This window comes from Aphelocoma coerulescens, chromosome 2 (assembly GCF_041296385.1).
Source record: "Aphelocoma coerulescens isolate FSJ_1873_10779 chromosome 2, UR_Acoe_1.0, whole genome shotgun sequence".
Classification (NCBI taxonomy): Eukaryota; Metazoa; Chordata; class Aves; order Passeriformes; family Corvidae; genus Aphelocoma; species Aphelocoma coerulescens.
This window is the reverse complement of record NC_091015.1, coordinates 2,526,456-2,542,694: the sequence shown is the minus strand read 5'-3', so window position 1 is coordinate 2,542,694 and position 16,239 is coordinate 2,526,456. Positions and strand designations below refer to the sequence as shown.

Genomic DNA, 16,239 nt, shown 5'->3' with positions numbered 1-16,239 from the left:
TTTTTCCATTCATTTTCCCCCTTCAGTATTTTTAAAAACTGTTCTAAAGCAATCCTTCATTTTTAAAGCACAGGCAGAGGAAAAGGCTGAAAATATGGGAGTTGTTTGCCTTTTCTAGAAAGCCCTTTATGATCATTGTCTCTAGTTGCTGCCTGGAATAGAGATCATCTCCTCTAAGATGCTCCTTTGCATTAATTAGCAGTCAGAGTTCAACTATGGCTGAAAATAATTAGACAGAAGGAGCTTTAAAGAGCCCTGATGGCTTTTGGATTGTCAGCATTCGCTTTCAGTTTCCTGTGTTATTATCACTGCTCCATTTACTAATTAACAGCTAATGGAAATGCAGGCCATTGAGGGCCTGGAAAAGCTTTTTAGGAAAATGAGAGATTACCAGATATCAGTTGCTTTTGACACTGGTGACTGGGAAACAATTTCTGGGGCAACAAACTCTGGAGAGCCGTATTTGCTGTACTGAGGCTCCACGGGTGTGATCCTCTGGGCAAATCCGAAGTCACAGATCTTCAGGTCTTCCCTCTCAGGATAAACCATGAGGATATTCAGTGGCTATTGAGTGAAAAAAAAAATAAATGGAGGAATTTTTCTTGAGAGCAGGGAGTATTTTCAGTTGTAAGATTAACTCAGAGAATACCCATTCCCTGGCCAGCAAGGGGCTGGGAAAAGCCAGACCTCCCCTTGCACATTACCTTGATGTCCAAATGAAGGATGTTGTTGTCATGAAGATATTTGATTCCTTCCAAAATTTGCTTGATATACAGTTTGACCTAAGAATTGAGTCAACTATTAAACAAGTATTAAATAAACAATTATTAAACTGATAATGGTGAGATTAAATAGGAGAGTCCCTGATTTCACCAAGATTTGATCTTTAAAGGTCCCTCCCAACCCAAACCATTCCATAATTCTCTGATGTTTCCCTCTGAGAGTTTCTAAAAAAAAAAAAATCAATTTTACCAATAAATATTGGACACCTGGCTACTAAATGGGAGAAGTAAAACATTTTGCACTTTTAACACCAAGGATCTCAAAAAAATCCCTTAGAAACCATAATTTCAGCTTTCCTTTTAAAGACAGAAAGGGAGTAGATAGAATATAGTTATAAGGGGATAAAGTGGTATTAAGTAAGTGGAAATACAGGAGATCCAGATAACAGGAAGCAAAGAAATTATGAAAATAGAGCAAATATAGTCGTTTCTTTAGGCTGAATGCAATGCTGGTGGTCAGACCCACTGGCTGTTTCCAGTTATTCCCCAAAGAAAGCCAGCTTGGCAGTGAAAGTTGATGGGAACACATTGTAGGGGCTGATTCTGCTTTGACAGGTTATCACTGGTTCAAAGACATTTCTCGTATTCCAAAAGGAAAATGCAGAAAGAACCAACTCTGGACTTTCAAATGAGAGAGAGAAATTACCTCAGCTTCAGTGACCACACTCTTCTTGAATAAACGGTCCAGGAGCTCCTCATTGGAGCATCTGGCAGTGGCATTAAGGGACAACAGAACCACGTGGAAAAGTTTGTTTTGATTGTGGAGCCACCTCCATGCAGCCAACAGCAGAATGCACGAGGTGATCTCAGGCACTGTGATGGTCATGAAAGTCTCTGCTGCAGCAGAGTCCTTGCAGAACTGGGCTGCTCTAAACCTGGCATCACTTCTGCTGAAATCTACCTGTTGATTTTGGGGTTTCTGCTCTGCATTTCCCTCATGCTCACCCAGACTGAATCTCATGGAAACAGAGCCCGTAACTTCCAGATGTTTCAGAAAAGAATTTTGGTGCTTAGTAACTCGTTCACACTTGTATACACAAGTCTGATTTTTCTCACCCAGCAGAAGCCCAGGACTGCAGTGAAGCTCTCACAGAGCTGTGCTATGCTGCAGTGCAGAGAAGGATTGTGTGCCCTTTTGTCTCAGGAAAAAAAACAAAAAGTGGTTAATTGCTTAGATATTTAATAAATGAGCTCTACCCAGTACTTCCCAGCCTCCTCAGACAACTGCACAGAAAAGGATACAACTCCACAACCAAAATCAGTGTTTTTCGTGTTTCAAACTCATCCAGGAGCCTGGTAATTCTGTCGTGGGACAGAGAGGCAAGAATATCCCTCTCTTGATGTGCTCGAGCCTTGGTTTTGCTCCGCAGAGGGATGAATTTGGCAGCACAGGACACCCTGTTCCCTTTGTGCACCACCCGTTTCACGAAGCTGAAGCAGCCCCTGTGCAGGAATCGAAGGACAAGCCCTGTTCAGACCTGGGCAGAGAGTTTCCCACACCCTGGCCTTTGACAGCTCCCTGCTGCTCAGTGCTTCAGTTCTGCGGCACAAGAAGCTCATTTTGCTGTGTGTGAGGTGCTGTTGCCCTCTCCTGGCTGTCTCCAAAGCGAAGCAACGTGTTCCCATCGAGGGAAAAGCTGTTGCGGGTGATGCGGGCTCATGCTGGCAAAGGCTGGTGCTCTTGGATCCCTGGACAGACCTGATGTGACGGGATTGGGATGCTCCCACTGCCAAGAAGCCATGCCCAGGCACTAATCTGTGAGCCTTTGGATGTTTGGTTTTTTTTCTGGTTGGAGCTGTTTGCACTGTCCCATCCTCTATCAGAAACCTCAGGAAAGCATTCCCAGCACACCTGGGAGTGTCCTCCCACATCTGCCTTTACCTCCACCTTTTCAGACTTTTCAGGACCCACCTCTGCCTCAGCAGCTCAGATGGGCAACGAGATATTCCCTGGCAGTGATGCTGTAGAGTTGGAAAATTCAATTACCTTCCAATCTCCTGCTTAACCTCATAATGGGAGTGGAGCTTTCTCCTGGTGGCCACTTTCTTTCCCTCTTGGTCTTTCTTAGCTTTGGAAATAAAGGAAAATATAAGGGTGAAAATTCAGACAACAAAGCCTTGCTAATAGTGTGCAAAGTTATTACAGGACAATTTAAGGCAGGAAAAATTAGAGGGGTCTTCTACATTTCTACAGAGAATGAAGTGGAATTGTTTGAGAGCAGAATGTGTCTAAATGGACTTTAGGGTTGCCCATGTGGCTGGCCCATCCATGGAAGTGTTCAAGGCCAGATTTGATGGGGTTTGGAGCAACCTGGGATAGTGGAAGGTGTCCCTGCCCACAGCAGGGGGTTGGAAGGAGATGATCTTTAAGGTCCTTTCCAACCCAAACCATTCTGGGATTCTGTTTTATCCTGGATCCCGCCATACTGACCCTACATAAATGCTATACAGGAATACAGAGCAGACTCCATACAGGTACCAGAACACGACTGCAAGAAATTATGTGTTGCCATGGCAGTGGAAGCAACTCCTGCAGCTGAGAGGATGGCATTGCCTCCACAGCTCAGAGGATGGCATTGCCTTCCTGGCTGAGAGGATGGCATTGCCTCCACAGCTCAGAGGATGGCATTGCCTCCACAGCTGAGAGGATGGCATTGCCTCCACAGCTCAGAGGATGGCATTGCCTCCACAGCTGAGAGGATGGCATTACCTACACAGCTCAGAGGATGGCATTGCCTCCACAGCTGAGAGGATGGCATTGCCTCCACAGCTCAGAGGATGGCATTACCTACACAGCTCAGAGGATGGCATTGCCTTCACAGCTGAGAGGATGGCATTGCCTTCCTGGCTGAGAGGATGGCATTGCCTTCACAGCTGAGAGGATGGCATTACCTACACAGCTGAGAGGATGGCATTGCCTTCCTGGCTGAGAGGATGGCATTGCCTCCACAGCTGAGAGGATGGCATTACCTACACAGCTGAGAGGATGGCATTACCTACACAGCTGAGAGGATGGCATTGCCTTCCTGGCTGAGAGGATGGCATTGCCTTCACAGCTGAGAGGATGGCATTGCCTACACAGCTCAGAGGATGGCATTGCCTTCACAGCTGAGAGGATGGCATTGCCTACACAGCTCAGAGGATGGCATTGCCTTCCTGACTGAGAGGATGGCATTGCCTTCACAGCTGAGAGGATGGCATTGCCTTCCTGGCTGAGAGGATGGCATTGCCTTCACAGCTGAGAGGATGGCATTGCCTTCCTGGCTGAGAGGATGGCATTGCCTCCACAGCTCAGAGGATGGCATTACCTACACAGCTCAGAGGATGGCATTGCCTCATCAGCTGAGAGGATGGCATTGCCTCCACAGCTGAGAGGATGGCATTGCCTTCCTGGCTGAGAGGATGGCATTGCCTACACAGCTCAGAGGATGGCATTGCCTTCACAGCTGAGAGGATGGCATTGCCTTCACAGCTGAGAGGATGGCATTGCCTTCACAGCTCAGAGGATGGCATTGCCTCCACAGCTCAGAGAGTGACATTACCTTCACGTACGACGAGCTCTGCTTTGCACAAAACCTCCCCTCCTGCATTTTTGGCAACGCAGGTATAAACACCACCATCGTCCAAGGCAGCATTGTCCACGACTAAGAAATACGTTGTTCCTTCCTTCCCCTGATGGACCCTGTCGCTGTCTGTCAGCAGTGAAGTGCCCTGAGGGAAGGAAATGACATTTTGGCACTGGAGAAGCCAAGATGGAAACAGATGTTTCCGCTCTTCAAGAAACAAGATACAGGAGCAGAGGTACAACACAGACTGTTCAGGTTAGCAAATCTCACAGACAAAATGGTGCTCAGGGAAGTGGTGGAGTCACCATCCCTGGAAGTGTTCAAGGCACAACTGGATGTGGGTCTGGTTGACAAGGTGGTGTTCTGCCAGACATTAGACTCGATGATCTTGGAGGTCTTTTTCCAACATGAATGATTCTGTGATTCTGTATATTCATAAATGCTATGAAGAAAGGGGCAGGATGGAGTGTGTGTGATACAGAACAGATTGTGAGCACTTGCAAAAGGTCCCTGTGGCAGTAAAATGCAAGATAAAAAGAAATAATACAGTACAATATGTACATATATGTATATAATACCGTAAACGTGAACTGATGCAATCCTGTTTTCCCACATAAAATCTCTGTTTCTGAGCTTTTCCTTATTAAACTGTAACAAAACTTTGAGTAAATAACTCCATGGCAGCACCAGCTAAGTGCTTGGTGGGAGATAAAAGTACCAGATACTAGAAATTATTAGAGAAGAAATGAAGGATAAGACACAAATCATCATCTGCTAAATCCTTGGTTTGCCCATGGTGTGGTACTCTTTGGTACATCATCATCAGTGTCCTCTCTAAGAGCTTCCAGATGAGGATTGACAGGGCAGATTGGGGCTCTTCAGCATGGAAGGGAGGCTCTAGCAAGATATTACAACAATATTGTAAGGAATAATAAATTATTTCCCTCCTTTTTATGGGATACTCATTGTCCTTAGTCACACTGATTTTACCAAGTAATTGCAGGAAAGATACAGAGCCTGGAAGTCACACTGACAATGGGAATGAACCCCTCAATCCTATCCCTGCCCCCAAATTGCAGCACACATCTCAGTGGCACTCAGGTGGGACCAGTCTCCCTTGCTGCTCCTCTGGGTCCCTAAAGCCACCTTGGTTTCCCTCTCTGCAAAAGGATCCAGGGTGACACGGTGACAGCACGGGGTGGGATGCACAGGTGGTGGTTCAGTGAGAACAGCTGGTTCCACAAACTCTACAGACACGATCCAGGGCCAGTGTGAGAGGTGTGGGAGGAAAGAGCAGGAGAAATTCCCTGTGGAATAGTGCACTACAGTCCCTCCCATGGTCCTCACTCAGCCAGAGAAGAGTCTGCACTCACCTTAAACCACAAAACTGTGGGCTGAGGGGTTCCTTCAATGACTGCCTGGAATTTGGCACGTTCCCCAGAGTTCACTTGCACATCCTCTATTGTCACTTGCATGTAGGGAGGACCTGGTGAGACACAAAGGTTTGCTGCATGCACAACACTGCAACTTCATTCCCAGTGTGCTGGCAGAGGTGGAGTTACTCAAACGGGATTTATAGGACAGGCCATTTAGGATGTAACTGTAGTTTAAAGTCAAATCAAGAGGTAAAGCAGCAATTTATTTGGGGTTCTCTATACTGGCATTACTTTTAGGCTTCTTATCTGCACACTTATCTATTACTTTTTGTTTCATAAACAGTTACCACTCAAAAAATCAGAATATTTACAAAAACAGTCACCAGGAGTTGATACCAAAAGAGAAGACAGTGACAATCATGGGATTTAGGAAGGGAAACAGTGTTTGATCTTACTTGTTGGAGTCTTCTCCTCAGTCTTATACACACGAGTTCTTTCCGTGGTCTCGATATAAACTTCACTGCGCACATCCCAGACCACGTCTCCTCCTCTCCTGTTCCAGCCTCCTGCCCCTGCATCTGGTGACGTTCTTTCAGGAAACCCAAGAGAAAAGATCATGGCATAGCCACATACAAGAGGTGCAGGATTACACCCCACCATTGATCTGTTTAACCACAGAGTTATTTACTTAAAATTAATACAAGAATTTTGGTTTGGGGGGGATTAATTTCTCTCCAACCTTCTTTTACCCTTCTTTGACAAAGCATTGCCACCGGGATTCTGAAAATAATAACAAAGCTACAAGAATCTGTTCAGCTCCACCACAGAGGATTTGCTTTTCTTGCAACAAAGTCTGCCACATTCAGAAATCCACATGTATTACATGGAAATATTGAGGTGGGTATTCACCTGTCAGTGGGAACAGTGCGTTCCTGAGCGCTTTCACCTCCAGCATCCGCCTCTTCCCGGGAAGGAGCAGGGCTGGGCTTCGGCACCCCTGGTTCTTCAGCTGGAACCTGCCTTTGTGCTTTGGATGGCAGCAGAAATTGGGCAAGTTAGACACACCACCCATGAGAGCACACCTGAAACCCAGAGCCAACCTTTGGAGCCAGCTCTGTTGTGCCTTGTGCCAGAGCTGAGTCCACCTGGCCTCAGCTGGGTGCAGTCACTGAAGGTTAGAGGAGAATTTGGCACTTTTGCAAAGAGCACAGGAAGCAAAGGGGTTGGACAACACCAGAGTGGTGGCACTTGGCTGACTGGGCTAAACTGACTTTTCTGCAAGGAAACACACAGAGACAAAGGTGGGAAAAGCAGTAGGGACAGGGAGAAATAGGTCAGCTGGAAGGACAGCGTGGGTTCACACAGCCTTTACAGGAGATAATTTAACTGTGTTCCAGTTCCAGCTCATGGCTGTGAGGAAATCATGGAATCACAGAATCATTCAGGTTGAAAAAGACCTTTAAAAACAAGTCCAGCCATCAACCCAGCACTGGCAAGTCCAGCACTAAAATGCACTCCAGGGAAACCCAGTGTTAGCTTTGTACACATGAGTTCTCCCGTTAAACTTCGCCTTAGGACAGTTCCTGACTCACTGCTGTGATCACAGGCAGCGTCAGGGACATGAGTGAGCTCACATCAGCATAAACTGGTGGTCCTGCCCAGGGATATGACTGATATGGAGGTAATATGGACTCTTACAGAGGACCTGGTGATGTTTCATCATCAGTATTGCTGCACCTTCACTGGAAAATGTCCTTGTACTGTTCTAAGTTACACCAGAGCAACATTTGGCATCTGGGGCTTGAGGAAACCAAAAGATGCTGTAGCTTGATGGCTGTTTCAGTTATTTTTCTTCTTTTATTATTAATTATTTTATCAGGTATAGCTGCAAAACCTGGTTTGATCTCACGTTCCAAAAGTACTGGTTGTCTTTTGATATTCACCATTGGAATTACACCGTAGGATAAACTGCAAAGTTAAATCCAGAGGAGTTTTCTACCCAGCAGGTAGGAATATTTTAGGGAGCACTCTAGGGATGTTTGGTGCTGGCTGGTTTTGGAAAAGAGCAGCTGTTTCTACAAGTCACATAAAGCAGCTCTACTGGGATGGAAAACATGGAAGGCATTACTGGATCAGAGATCCCAGGATCTGGGACTGTGCTTTCCTACCACCAGCACTGTTGAAATATTTGCCTCCTTTTTATTTAAGGCATGTGATCATAGAGAGAGGCGTCAAGTCTCCATCTGATTAAAATAATTCCCATAACATGTTTAGTTTTGCTCAGATGAAAGACCTGCCAAACCATTTCATTCACTATTGTATTTTCTCTGTAGCTGTGACTGGGGAAATAATCTGACATTTTACTTAGGATTTTTGGGTCATCCCACTTCACCAGGGGATTATTTTCAAAGATGATTTCCTACTAGAAAGGAAGAAAGGTTTTAAAGCCCTGGCATTTTTTTATGCTGTTGTTTTGGGTCTGATTCCATGAACAGCTTTTATCCTTTACAAGTTTTAAACAAGAATACTTATTTTTTTAAAGAGTTATCTGGAGTTTGAGGGCTGAAGGCTGCTTGGCATTGTTCTTTCAGTTAACAGTGGTGGAGAACAGTTATTCTGACTTGACACAGAGACAGCTTAGACAAGTTGTTATGGTGGAAGCAGAGGAAGAGTGGAAGGGTTGTCGCTCATCCCTGGTTTTTTAAAAACAACAGAAAGACAAAGGAGTTGTTCTCCTGGCAAGACACAGCCACACACACGGTTGGGTTTAGTCACACAGGAGCTGCAAGGAGTCTGTCTGGGCTCCAGGGTCAGTGAAATGCAGGTGAACTTCATGCACTCGACCCCCGGGAAGGCCTCTGACAGGAAGGTGCAGGATATTAAAGATATTTCCAGCTTGTTTATGGCAAATAATAAAATAAAAGCAAGCACCCTTACCCACCCCACCAAATCAAAACCCAAATGACTCCTCTGAATGTAAAGGAGGGATCTCACCCTGCCTTCTCCCCCAAAAGCACTTGAAGCAAGGCCAGGGACAAAGCCCCAAAGGTGGAAAAAATGCCCTATTCCTTAATTTGGGCAGGTGATGAACCAAACTCTACTTCAGACATGGTTTTCAAACACCTCCTGTTTCCAGAAAGAGCTGCCCCAAACTTAGATCCAACCCCAGCCCACCCCACCATGTTTCTTTGGGTCTGAATGCCCTCTCTTCATCTGCTCAAAACACGACAGAAAAATGAGGTTAAAAATATTGTTACTGGCATGTTCAATATTTTTCAGTCTCTCAACTCCCAGGGGACATCTCCCAACATTTGTGCCAAACCTACCATGGCCTCCAGCAGTCTGGGTTTGGGTACTGGCTTCATGAACTATCACAGAGGGCCCAGCTGCTGTCCCTGAGTCCTCTGAAGGAACAGACCCAGGAGGGCCAAGGCCAAGGCCACCATCTGCTCGCATGCCCGGGGGAAGAGTCACCAGCAGTGATGCCGAGTCCATGAGTTTTTTCAGAGCTGTCTTGATCTCCTTATCAGCACGCTGGAGCGAGGCCTGCACAGTAGTCTCCGTGTCTGACTGGGGGGAAGTCATTCCTACAGACAAGAACAACAACTTTTCTCTCTTCAGGGCAAAAAAGAAAACAGCAGCACCATCCAACCCATGGAAATATTTGCAATTTTATCACTTTCCCCTCCTATGTGGGAGACAGAGGAGTAGAAACTCCTGCAATTAAAGGAGGCTTTGATTTACAACCCTGGAAGAGACTAGGTCTGGCTTAATTGACAGAGATTTTAGGATCATAAGCAAAAGGATCACAAGCCTGTGTTCCTATAGTTATAAGTAAAATTGTACACTGGGTGTTCTAGTGGAGGGTTTTAAATATAATTGTGTGATTTAATATAGTTTAAGTTAAGAATTTAGATGGTATAAGAGAGACATCAGTGTGTACGTGACATGAGAAGTTATTGGTCAAGATGCAGCTGCATTGCAGTGAGAAGTGCCACAGGTGATAGGTCATTAATCCAAAACAAAGTGTCGTTTTAAGTGCCTATTGGATTAGAAAGTTATAAATTACAATGTAACCCTAAATCTTGTGAGTATTTGCCATTATTTGGAGGTATTGTAAAATCTCACGCCTCGACTGATGCGTTTGTTTTTTTTAAACAATAAATCCCTGCAATCGTGTAGTCCCATCCCTGAAAGTTATTTCCTCCCACAAGTGAACACACAGGAAATTCAACACTCCTAGAGCAGGGAGTTGATGAAGAAATGCTTATTCCAGCAAGAGGGAGAGTAGCTAAGAGTTAAAATAAGAAAGTTGGCACAGAATGCTTTGGAAAGTTGTATCTCAGCAGGCTGGGGACACTGTGCCACACTGTGTGCACCCCTGGCCTGTTCCCAGACAGTGGAACAAAGGATCCATCACCCAGCTGAACTCAACATTGGTTGGTCTGTCAAAAATACCTTTATTAATCCTAGAATCACAGAATGTCATCGACTGGAAGGGGTCCACAAGGATCATCCAGTCCCACTCCTGACCCTGCACAGTCATTCCAACAACCCCACTCTGTTTTGGAAGTGTTATTCACTCCTGGATTTCTGGCAGCTTTAGGGCTGTGACCATTCCCTGGGGAGCCTGTTCAGTGCCCCAGCACCCTCTGGAAGAAGAACCAATCACTGGATAAGACCACTGAAATGAACCCATTGCACTGATACAGACCCTATGTGCAAGGAAGAAGTTGTCTCACAGGGAAGGAAAAGGAGCAAATGGAATCAGCCTCATCAGTGATTCTGGAGAAGGGCAGGGGAAAGAAGGGAGGGCTGTTCTTTTTCATCAAAGTCTGGCAGAAAAGCCACTTTTTGCTCCAGGGTGATGCATTTGTCCTACTTCACGATATCTGAATATTTCTGCTGGGTTTGGATGTAGAAGGCTGGGATGGGATCACAGACTGCAGGAGCTCATCTCACCCAATCTCCTGCCTGATAAACCTTCCACAAATCCTGAAGAGGCACAACGAAGGCATGGATGAGACCCAGGGAAGCTCCCACGTAATCATGAAGACAGAGAAAACTTGCAGGTCAGGTTAAGACAACTGATCACGTTCATGATGTGACTGCTTGCCAAGCAAGAGAGAAAACTCAAACCATGATGTGGTTTGAGAAAAAAATAAGAACATTTGGAACAAACAGCTCTGACTTGTTTAATGTCACTTGATGAGGAAATGTATTCACAGGTGTATGGATATAGAGGTTATATATAATCACAGATCTCCCCCATGCTCTAATACCACCACTTTCCTCCCTGCTTAGGGACATTACACTGCTTTCTTCCTTCTTTAGGACACTGATTCAGGCTGAGGAACTTTAATATCACCCAAAATAAATAGAACTAACAAACACCACAGTAGTGACAGCCTGTAATGGACAACCAACCTCTTTCCTAGCTCTAAAATCTCAACCTTGAACCTTTCCACCCCACATCTCCTTCACTTCATCCCTGGGAACTCAAGATTGACACTTATTTTGAAGCTCCAGTTCGGACTCAGAGAAGAACCCAAGAGGATGTGAATTGTTTAAGATTCCTGAGTCGGAAGTATCCCTAAAACTGGGTTTTTTCACTTCAACACTCCTGAACCTGCCCATAAAAAGGAGCCAGAGCCCAACTGCATTAATATTCTTGGATTGCAACCCATCTCCTGCTGAAGTCAGCGGGAGAAGAGGATGAGCTGATGGAATATCAAGTGCTGTAACAAAGGACACGGAAATCCAACGAGTTCAGTGACAGCTGATGCAAGACATTTATTGATATAAACTCAGCATCTAACAGCGCATCTTGCACTTGACTTTTTTTTGTGTGGTTTTTTCCTTTTTGTATTTCAAGCAAACAGAAGTTTCCACTTTATTAATACCCATTTACCTCCAGGAATTTCAGTAAAACATTCATTGTATTAAAATCTTTCATACAGCTGTATTTTTTCATCTACAGGAAATAAATCCCCACACATCTCATTAGTTATCTACACAGTTTAATCACTTACAAGCATAATTTTTAACCTCTAGGAAAACATTTTGAAAATATATGTATTGAACTTCTCATAAACCTTTCACTTTTTGAACAGAGCCCTGCATAGGATTTTAAGAATTCCCTTCAATTGATTCTCTTTTGCTTAAATTTCAAAAGAAAATGTAAACAGATGTTAATTGCTTTGAGCTAATGAATCAAAGTATAATTATTTATTCTATGACCCTCTGAAGTGCAGCCTTAGAGCTTCTTTAGAAAAACCTGAGTGCCAACCACAACAGGAGTAAACCTCCACATTCCTTCACACATCCTCATTAACTTTTGTTTGAATATTACATTTTTTGAAGACTATCACAGGGCAAATTCTTTTCTCAGCAGTATCTTCATAAATCTGAATCAAATCCACTTCCTTCTGTGGAATTATTCTAGACTGATACTGGAATAACTGAGATCAGAGTCAGGCTCAAAATAAATATTTTTGGCTTTGAAAGCATTTCCCCGTTGTGTGTCTGTTACTTTCCAATGTACAGTGCAATATATGAAAAAAGCACTAATATATATATCCATCATATTGCTTCATTATAAAACAAACAGTATAAACCAAGGAGATGTTATAAAAAACGGGATAGTACCATAAAGGAAGCTTGATTTCCTTCACCACTGGAAAAGCATCCTATATCATGAAGGTAGTGCACACGACATCCTGAGTGGATGTTGAAAGTGAAAGGCTGTGAAATCAATATGTTCATTTTAGTCAGCACAAGGTGCAGCTGCAGAAGGAAAAAATGACTTTTCTACAAGCACCTTTTGTGAATTCAGTCCCTGTTGGCAGGAATATTGTCCCAAGCCTCCAGAACAAGCTCCTCTATATCACCTGGCTGGGAAACACGGAGCCAACATCATCCATTCATTCCCAAGGCAGGAAATCACTCCACCCTCTCTCTTCATGCTGCTTAGAAATTCAGCTGTGCCTGAGCATTTCTGGTTTCCCTAAACCATAAATGAAAGCAGTTTCTACTGAACATTGTTACAGAGCTCAGCTGGGACAGGGTGTGGGGACTTTTCACCCCACATCTCTGTTACCAGAGAGGGCCAGTGCTGGGTCCTGCTGAGACCAGTGACAAACTCCATCTGACTCCAACTCCAGGATATGGGCCTGGGAGCTCATCTCTTTTCAGAGCAGCTTGTTGAAGGTCTGGGCAACATCCGTTTTTGGTGAAGCCAACAGAAGTGGGCTGTGCTCAGTGCACCTCAGCCTCCCCCTCATGCAGCATTCCCGCTGCAGAGCTCCAGAGGAACCCCACAGCCAGTCCCTCTCCGAGGCATCTCGACCTTCCTGCTTACAGTAATACAATGCAATTGCAACTGGCAGCCCAATACATTTGGAACAGATCTGTGTTTCAACTGAATGTTTATGGTAAAGCTCTCTTTTGTCTTTATTTTTTTTAAATTGTCTTTGTGCTCCTGGTACTTTGCCGTCGCTCAGTGGTAAATTCCTCTTATCACATATCAGGGACATCATGGATCAATCTGTTAGCAGGAATGTTTCACCACTGGCATGTTCAGGAGAACAAATACTCATCCAGTCATATTTAGTGACAAGGACCACATTTGTAGTTCTTTGTACGTGTTAATGTTTGATTGCAGATGCAGAAAGCATTTTGTGCAGCACTTTAATCTTTCAGTGCACCTTAAGTAAATTATATTTTAAAAGAGATGTTTTATAAATCCACCACACTAGAATGCAGAATAATGAAAGCTACATTATCAGACAACTAGGAAGTGGATTTGAAAATATCAGTCATTTAGAAAAGGTAGTCTTTTTCATGTAAAGCAGAAGAGAACAACAAAACTCTTGCTTCCTCATGATAGTGGGACTTTCACCACTGACTAGAGTCAATCTGGGATTTCAACCAAAAGGCCTGAGCAGCCCTTTGAATCCCTGGTATTTGTAATACTTCCTATTTATCTCATTATAAGGCAGAAGGTTAAAATAATGCAACCAGACTGTGCATGTTGAAAGGTTTATGAAGAAATTTTGGTAGAGCTAATTGGTGTCACAAGTGTAGAGCAAGGTCAAAGCAGAGTGAAGCTTCATGACCTTTGGGCCCACACGGTGACAGGAGACACCTCCTGTCCTGGGCTGCTGAAGGATGCTGAAAAGCTTAGATACTTTCACCTCCTTGCCACACCGTAAACTGGCACATGAAACAATTTTTAAGTTCATGGACAAAAAAAGCACTTTTGCATCTATATTTCTGTCATAGGTAGAAGAACCAGGCTTTTCCTAAACCTCCCATCACTGCTCCACTATGGAATGATACATGTTCACCTAGATCAAAGCCTTTAAAGTTACAAACTGTTCTGTCAGACTGTTCCCTTTAAGACTGGAAAAGCTGGACATATCATATTTAAATACACTTCCCTTTAAGGTGTTCCCTTGTACTCGTTACCTCATAACCTTTGCCACCAATTCCCCTCGCCTACAACAATTTTGATTATTTATGTTTTTTTAAAAAGCTGCTTTCTTTGGTGTTAAAAATTATGCTTGCATCCGCTCAGCTCTGGGAGAGGTCTTCTGTGCTGATGTGCAAGGTGACAGGCTCGCCAACAGTCCCGTAGCTGAGGGTTCTCGTGGAAACTTCTGTTTTAAAGCTGGACTGCCCGTTGTCTGCTGAGCGCTGGACCTCGGTGCAGAACGAGGGTTTCACCGTGAAGGAGGGGCCGGGAGGAGCCGCGCGGGAATCGCTCACACGGAAGGAGATGTTGGAGGGGCCCACGGACTGCACGCCGGCCACCCGAGAGGCTGACACGAACACACCCCCAGGAACGTGCTCCTCGTACTGGCTGAAGAACCTCTGCCTGGGCTCGGGCACCACGGGCCTCACCAGGTTCAGCAGCACCGGCTTCCCGATGGTCGGCTCGTTGATCTCCGTCTGCAGCACGGAGATCTCGCAGGGCTTCTCTGCCGTGTGCTTCTGATCCTCACACCTGTAGGTCTCGCCTTCTTGAGGGACATAATCCTCCAGGTCCTCCAGAGTTAAGAGTTTGCCGTTGTGGGTTAAAATCTTGCGGTCCCGGGTGCTGATGTCATCTGCGTGTAGCTCCTCTGGCTCATCCACTATGACGTTGTCCTCTTCGGGAAGGATGTCCTGTATTACTTCGGGTACCTCCTCTCCAACAGGCCAAGACACATCCACTTCATCGACTTCTTCCTTATCCTCTGGACTTGCCAGGGAGAACAGAATTTCGTGTTGGTCTGCGGCAGCTGTCCCAAAACTGAAGACCAAAGGCTCACCTCCACAGGCAAGCAGAGGGGAGGCAGCATCTGAGCCACAGTCAGCACTTGATTCCTGTGGGCAGCTCTTTCCTTCAGTTCCATAATCCATAAATGAATCACTTCCTAGTTGCTCAGAGCCACATGGGGAGTTTCTCTCTTCGCTGCTGACTTGAGGTCCTTCCTGCTCGGTTGTGTACACCAGAGGCTGGATGTCACCTTCAGAGAGACCCTCATTTGGCAGAGATTTTGACTGTTCCACCAATTTATTGTTGGAGTTGTTTGTGTTTGGATCATCTTCTGGGGAGCGCTTCGGCCTTGAGCTGGGAAAAGTGAATGTTAACACCCCTGAGTCATCTTTTTCTTGCTTTGCTGGGGAAGAGCCTCTTTTCCTTGTGGGCTTTGGTGATTTTTTCACCTTGAATTCAATTATTTCTTCCACTTCGACCCATTTGGGCTTTTTCTCTTCCCCTGTGCTCTCCACGACGACGTCTCTTGCCGCTGCCCCTTGCATGTCCTCGTGTTCTGTGACATAAAGCCTGGGAACAGCAGCAGACTTTGGTGCTGCCTCCTGCTCGTGTCTGTGGACAGGCTGCCTGATCTTGGAGACATAAACCGGCTCCGGAGTCGGCTCCGCCCATGGGGAGCGGGAAGGAGAATGACCTGAAGGAGAACGTGCAGGAGAAACCCTTCCCCTTTGTCTTGGGCTCTTCACCACCGTGGTTATGGTCTCCTCTCTGATGGCAGAAAGGGGTGGAGTTGGCGGGAAGACGAGACTTTTCAGGGAGCCACACTCCACCAGCACATGCCATGGTCGGCCAAGGCGCCACAGTGGGGTTAGTTTGGGGAAGCATTCCAGCTTTTGGGGAAGCATTCCGGCTTTTGGGGAAGCGGTCATTTTGGGAGGGACACACACAACGCACACACCCACATGCCCATTTCCACTTCCTGATCCAGGGAAAACCCCAGTGCCCTTGTCCCCAGGGAAAACTCCAGCTCCATTAACGTCCTTGAGTGTGAACACACAACGAGCATGAGAAGTGCTCCAGCTGAGAAATGCTCTGCTGGGTGCTGCTGTATTTCATGTGCTTGTGTTGACCTCCCATTGTGCTACTTTGGACCCCCCAAAATTTTAAACACTCAAAGACTTTATCCTTTTCCTGAGTATCCTTGGCCAAAATCCTAATTCCATCCACCTCAATGATTAAATGCCCTTTATTAC

General features: G+C 45.4%; 1 protein-coding gene across 23 annotated transcripts in view; it reads right to left on the bottom strand.

The window, feature by feature from the left end:
• OBSCN (obscurin, cytoskeletal calmodulin and titin-interacting RhoGEF) overlaps positions 1-16,239 on the bottom strand; it is a 154,520-nt gene that overhangs the window by 286 nt on the left and 137,995 nt on the right. For 22 of the 23 annotated variants that reach the window (XM_069006259.1, XM_069006236.1, XM_069006241.1 and 19 more), the window contains one exon: positions 11,493-15,754. In XM_069006259.1, the coding sequence (XP_068862360.1) occupies positions 14,299-15,754 (1,456 nt within the window). In that variant the 3' untranslated portion in view covers positions 11,493-14,298. Of the gene's footprint in view, positions 1-391; positions 565-704; positions 783-1,428; positions 1,490-2,024; positions 2,226-2,769; positions 2,852-4,324; positions 4,494-5,721; positions 5,835-6,179; positions 6,314-6,633; positions 6,752-9,050; positions 9,312-11,492; positions 15,755-16,239 lie in introns of those variants that run through there. The other variant, XM_069006237.1, reaches the window with a different exon arrangement.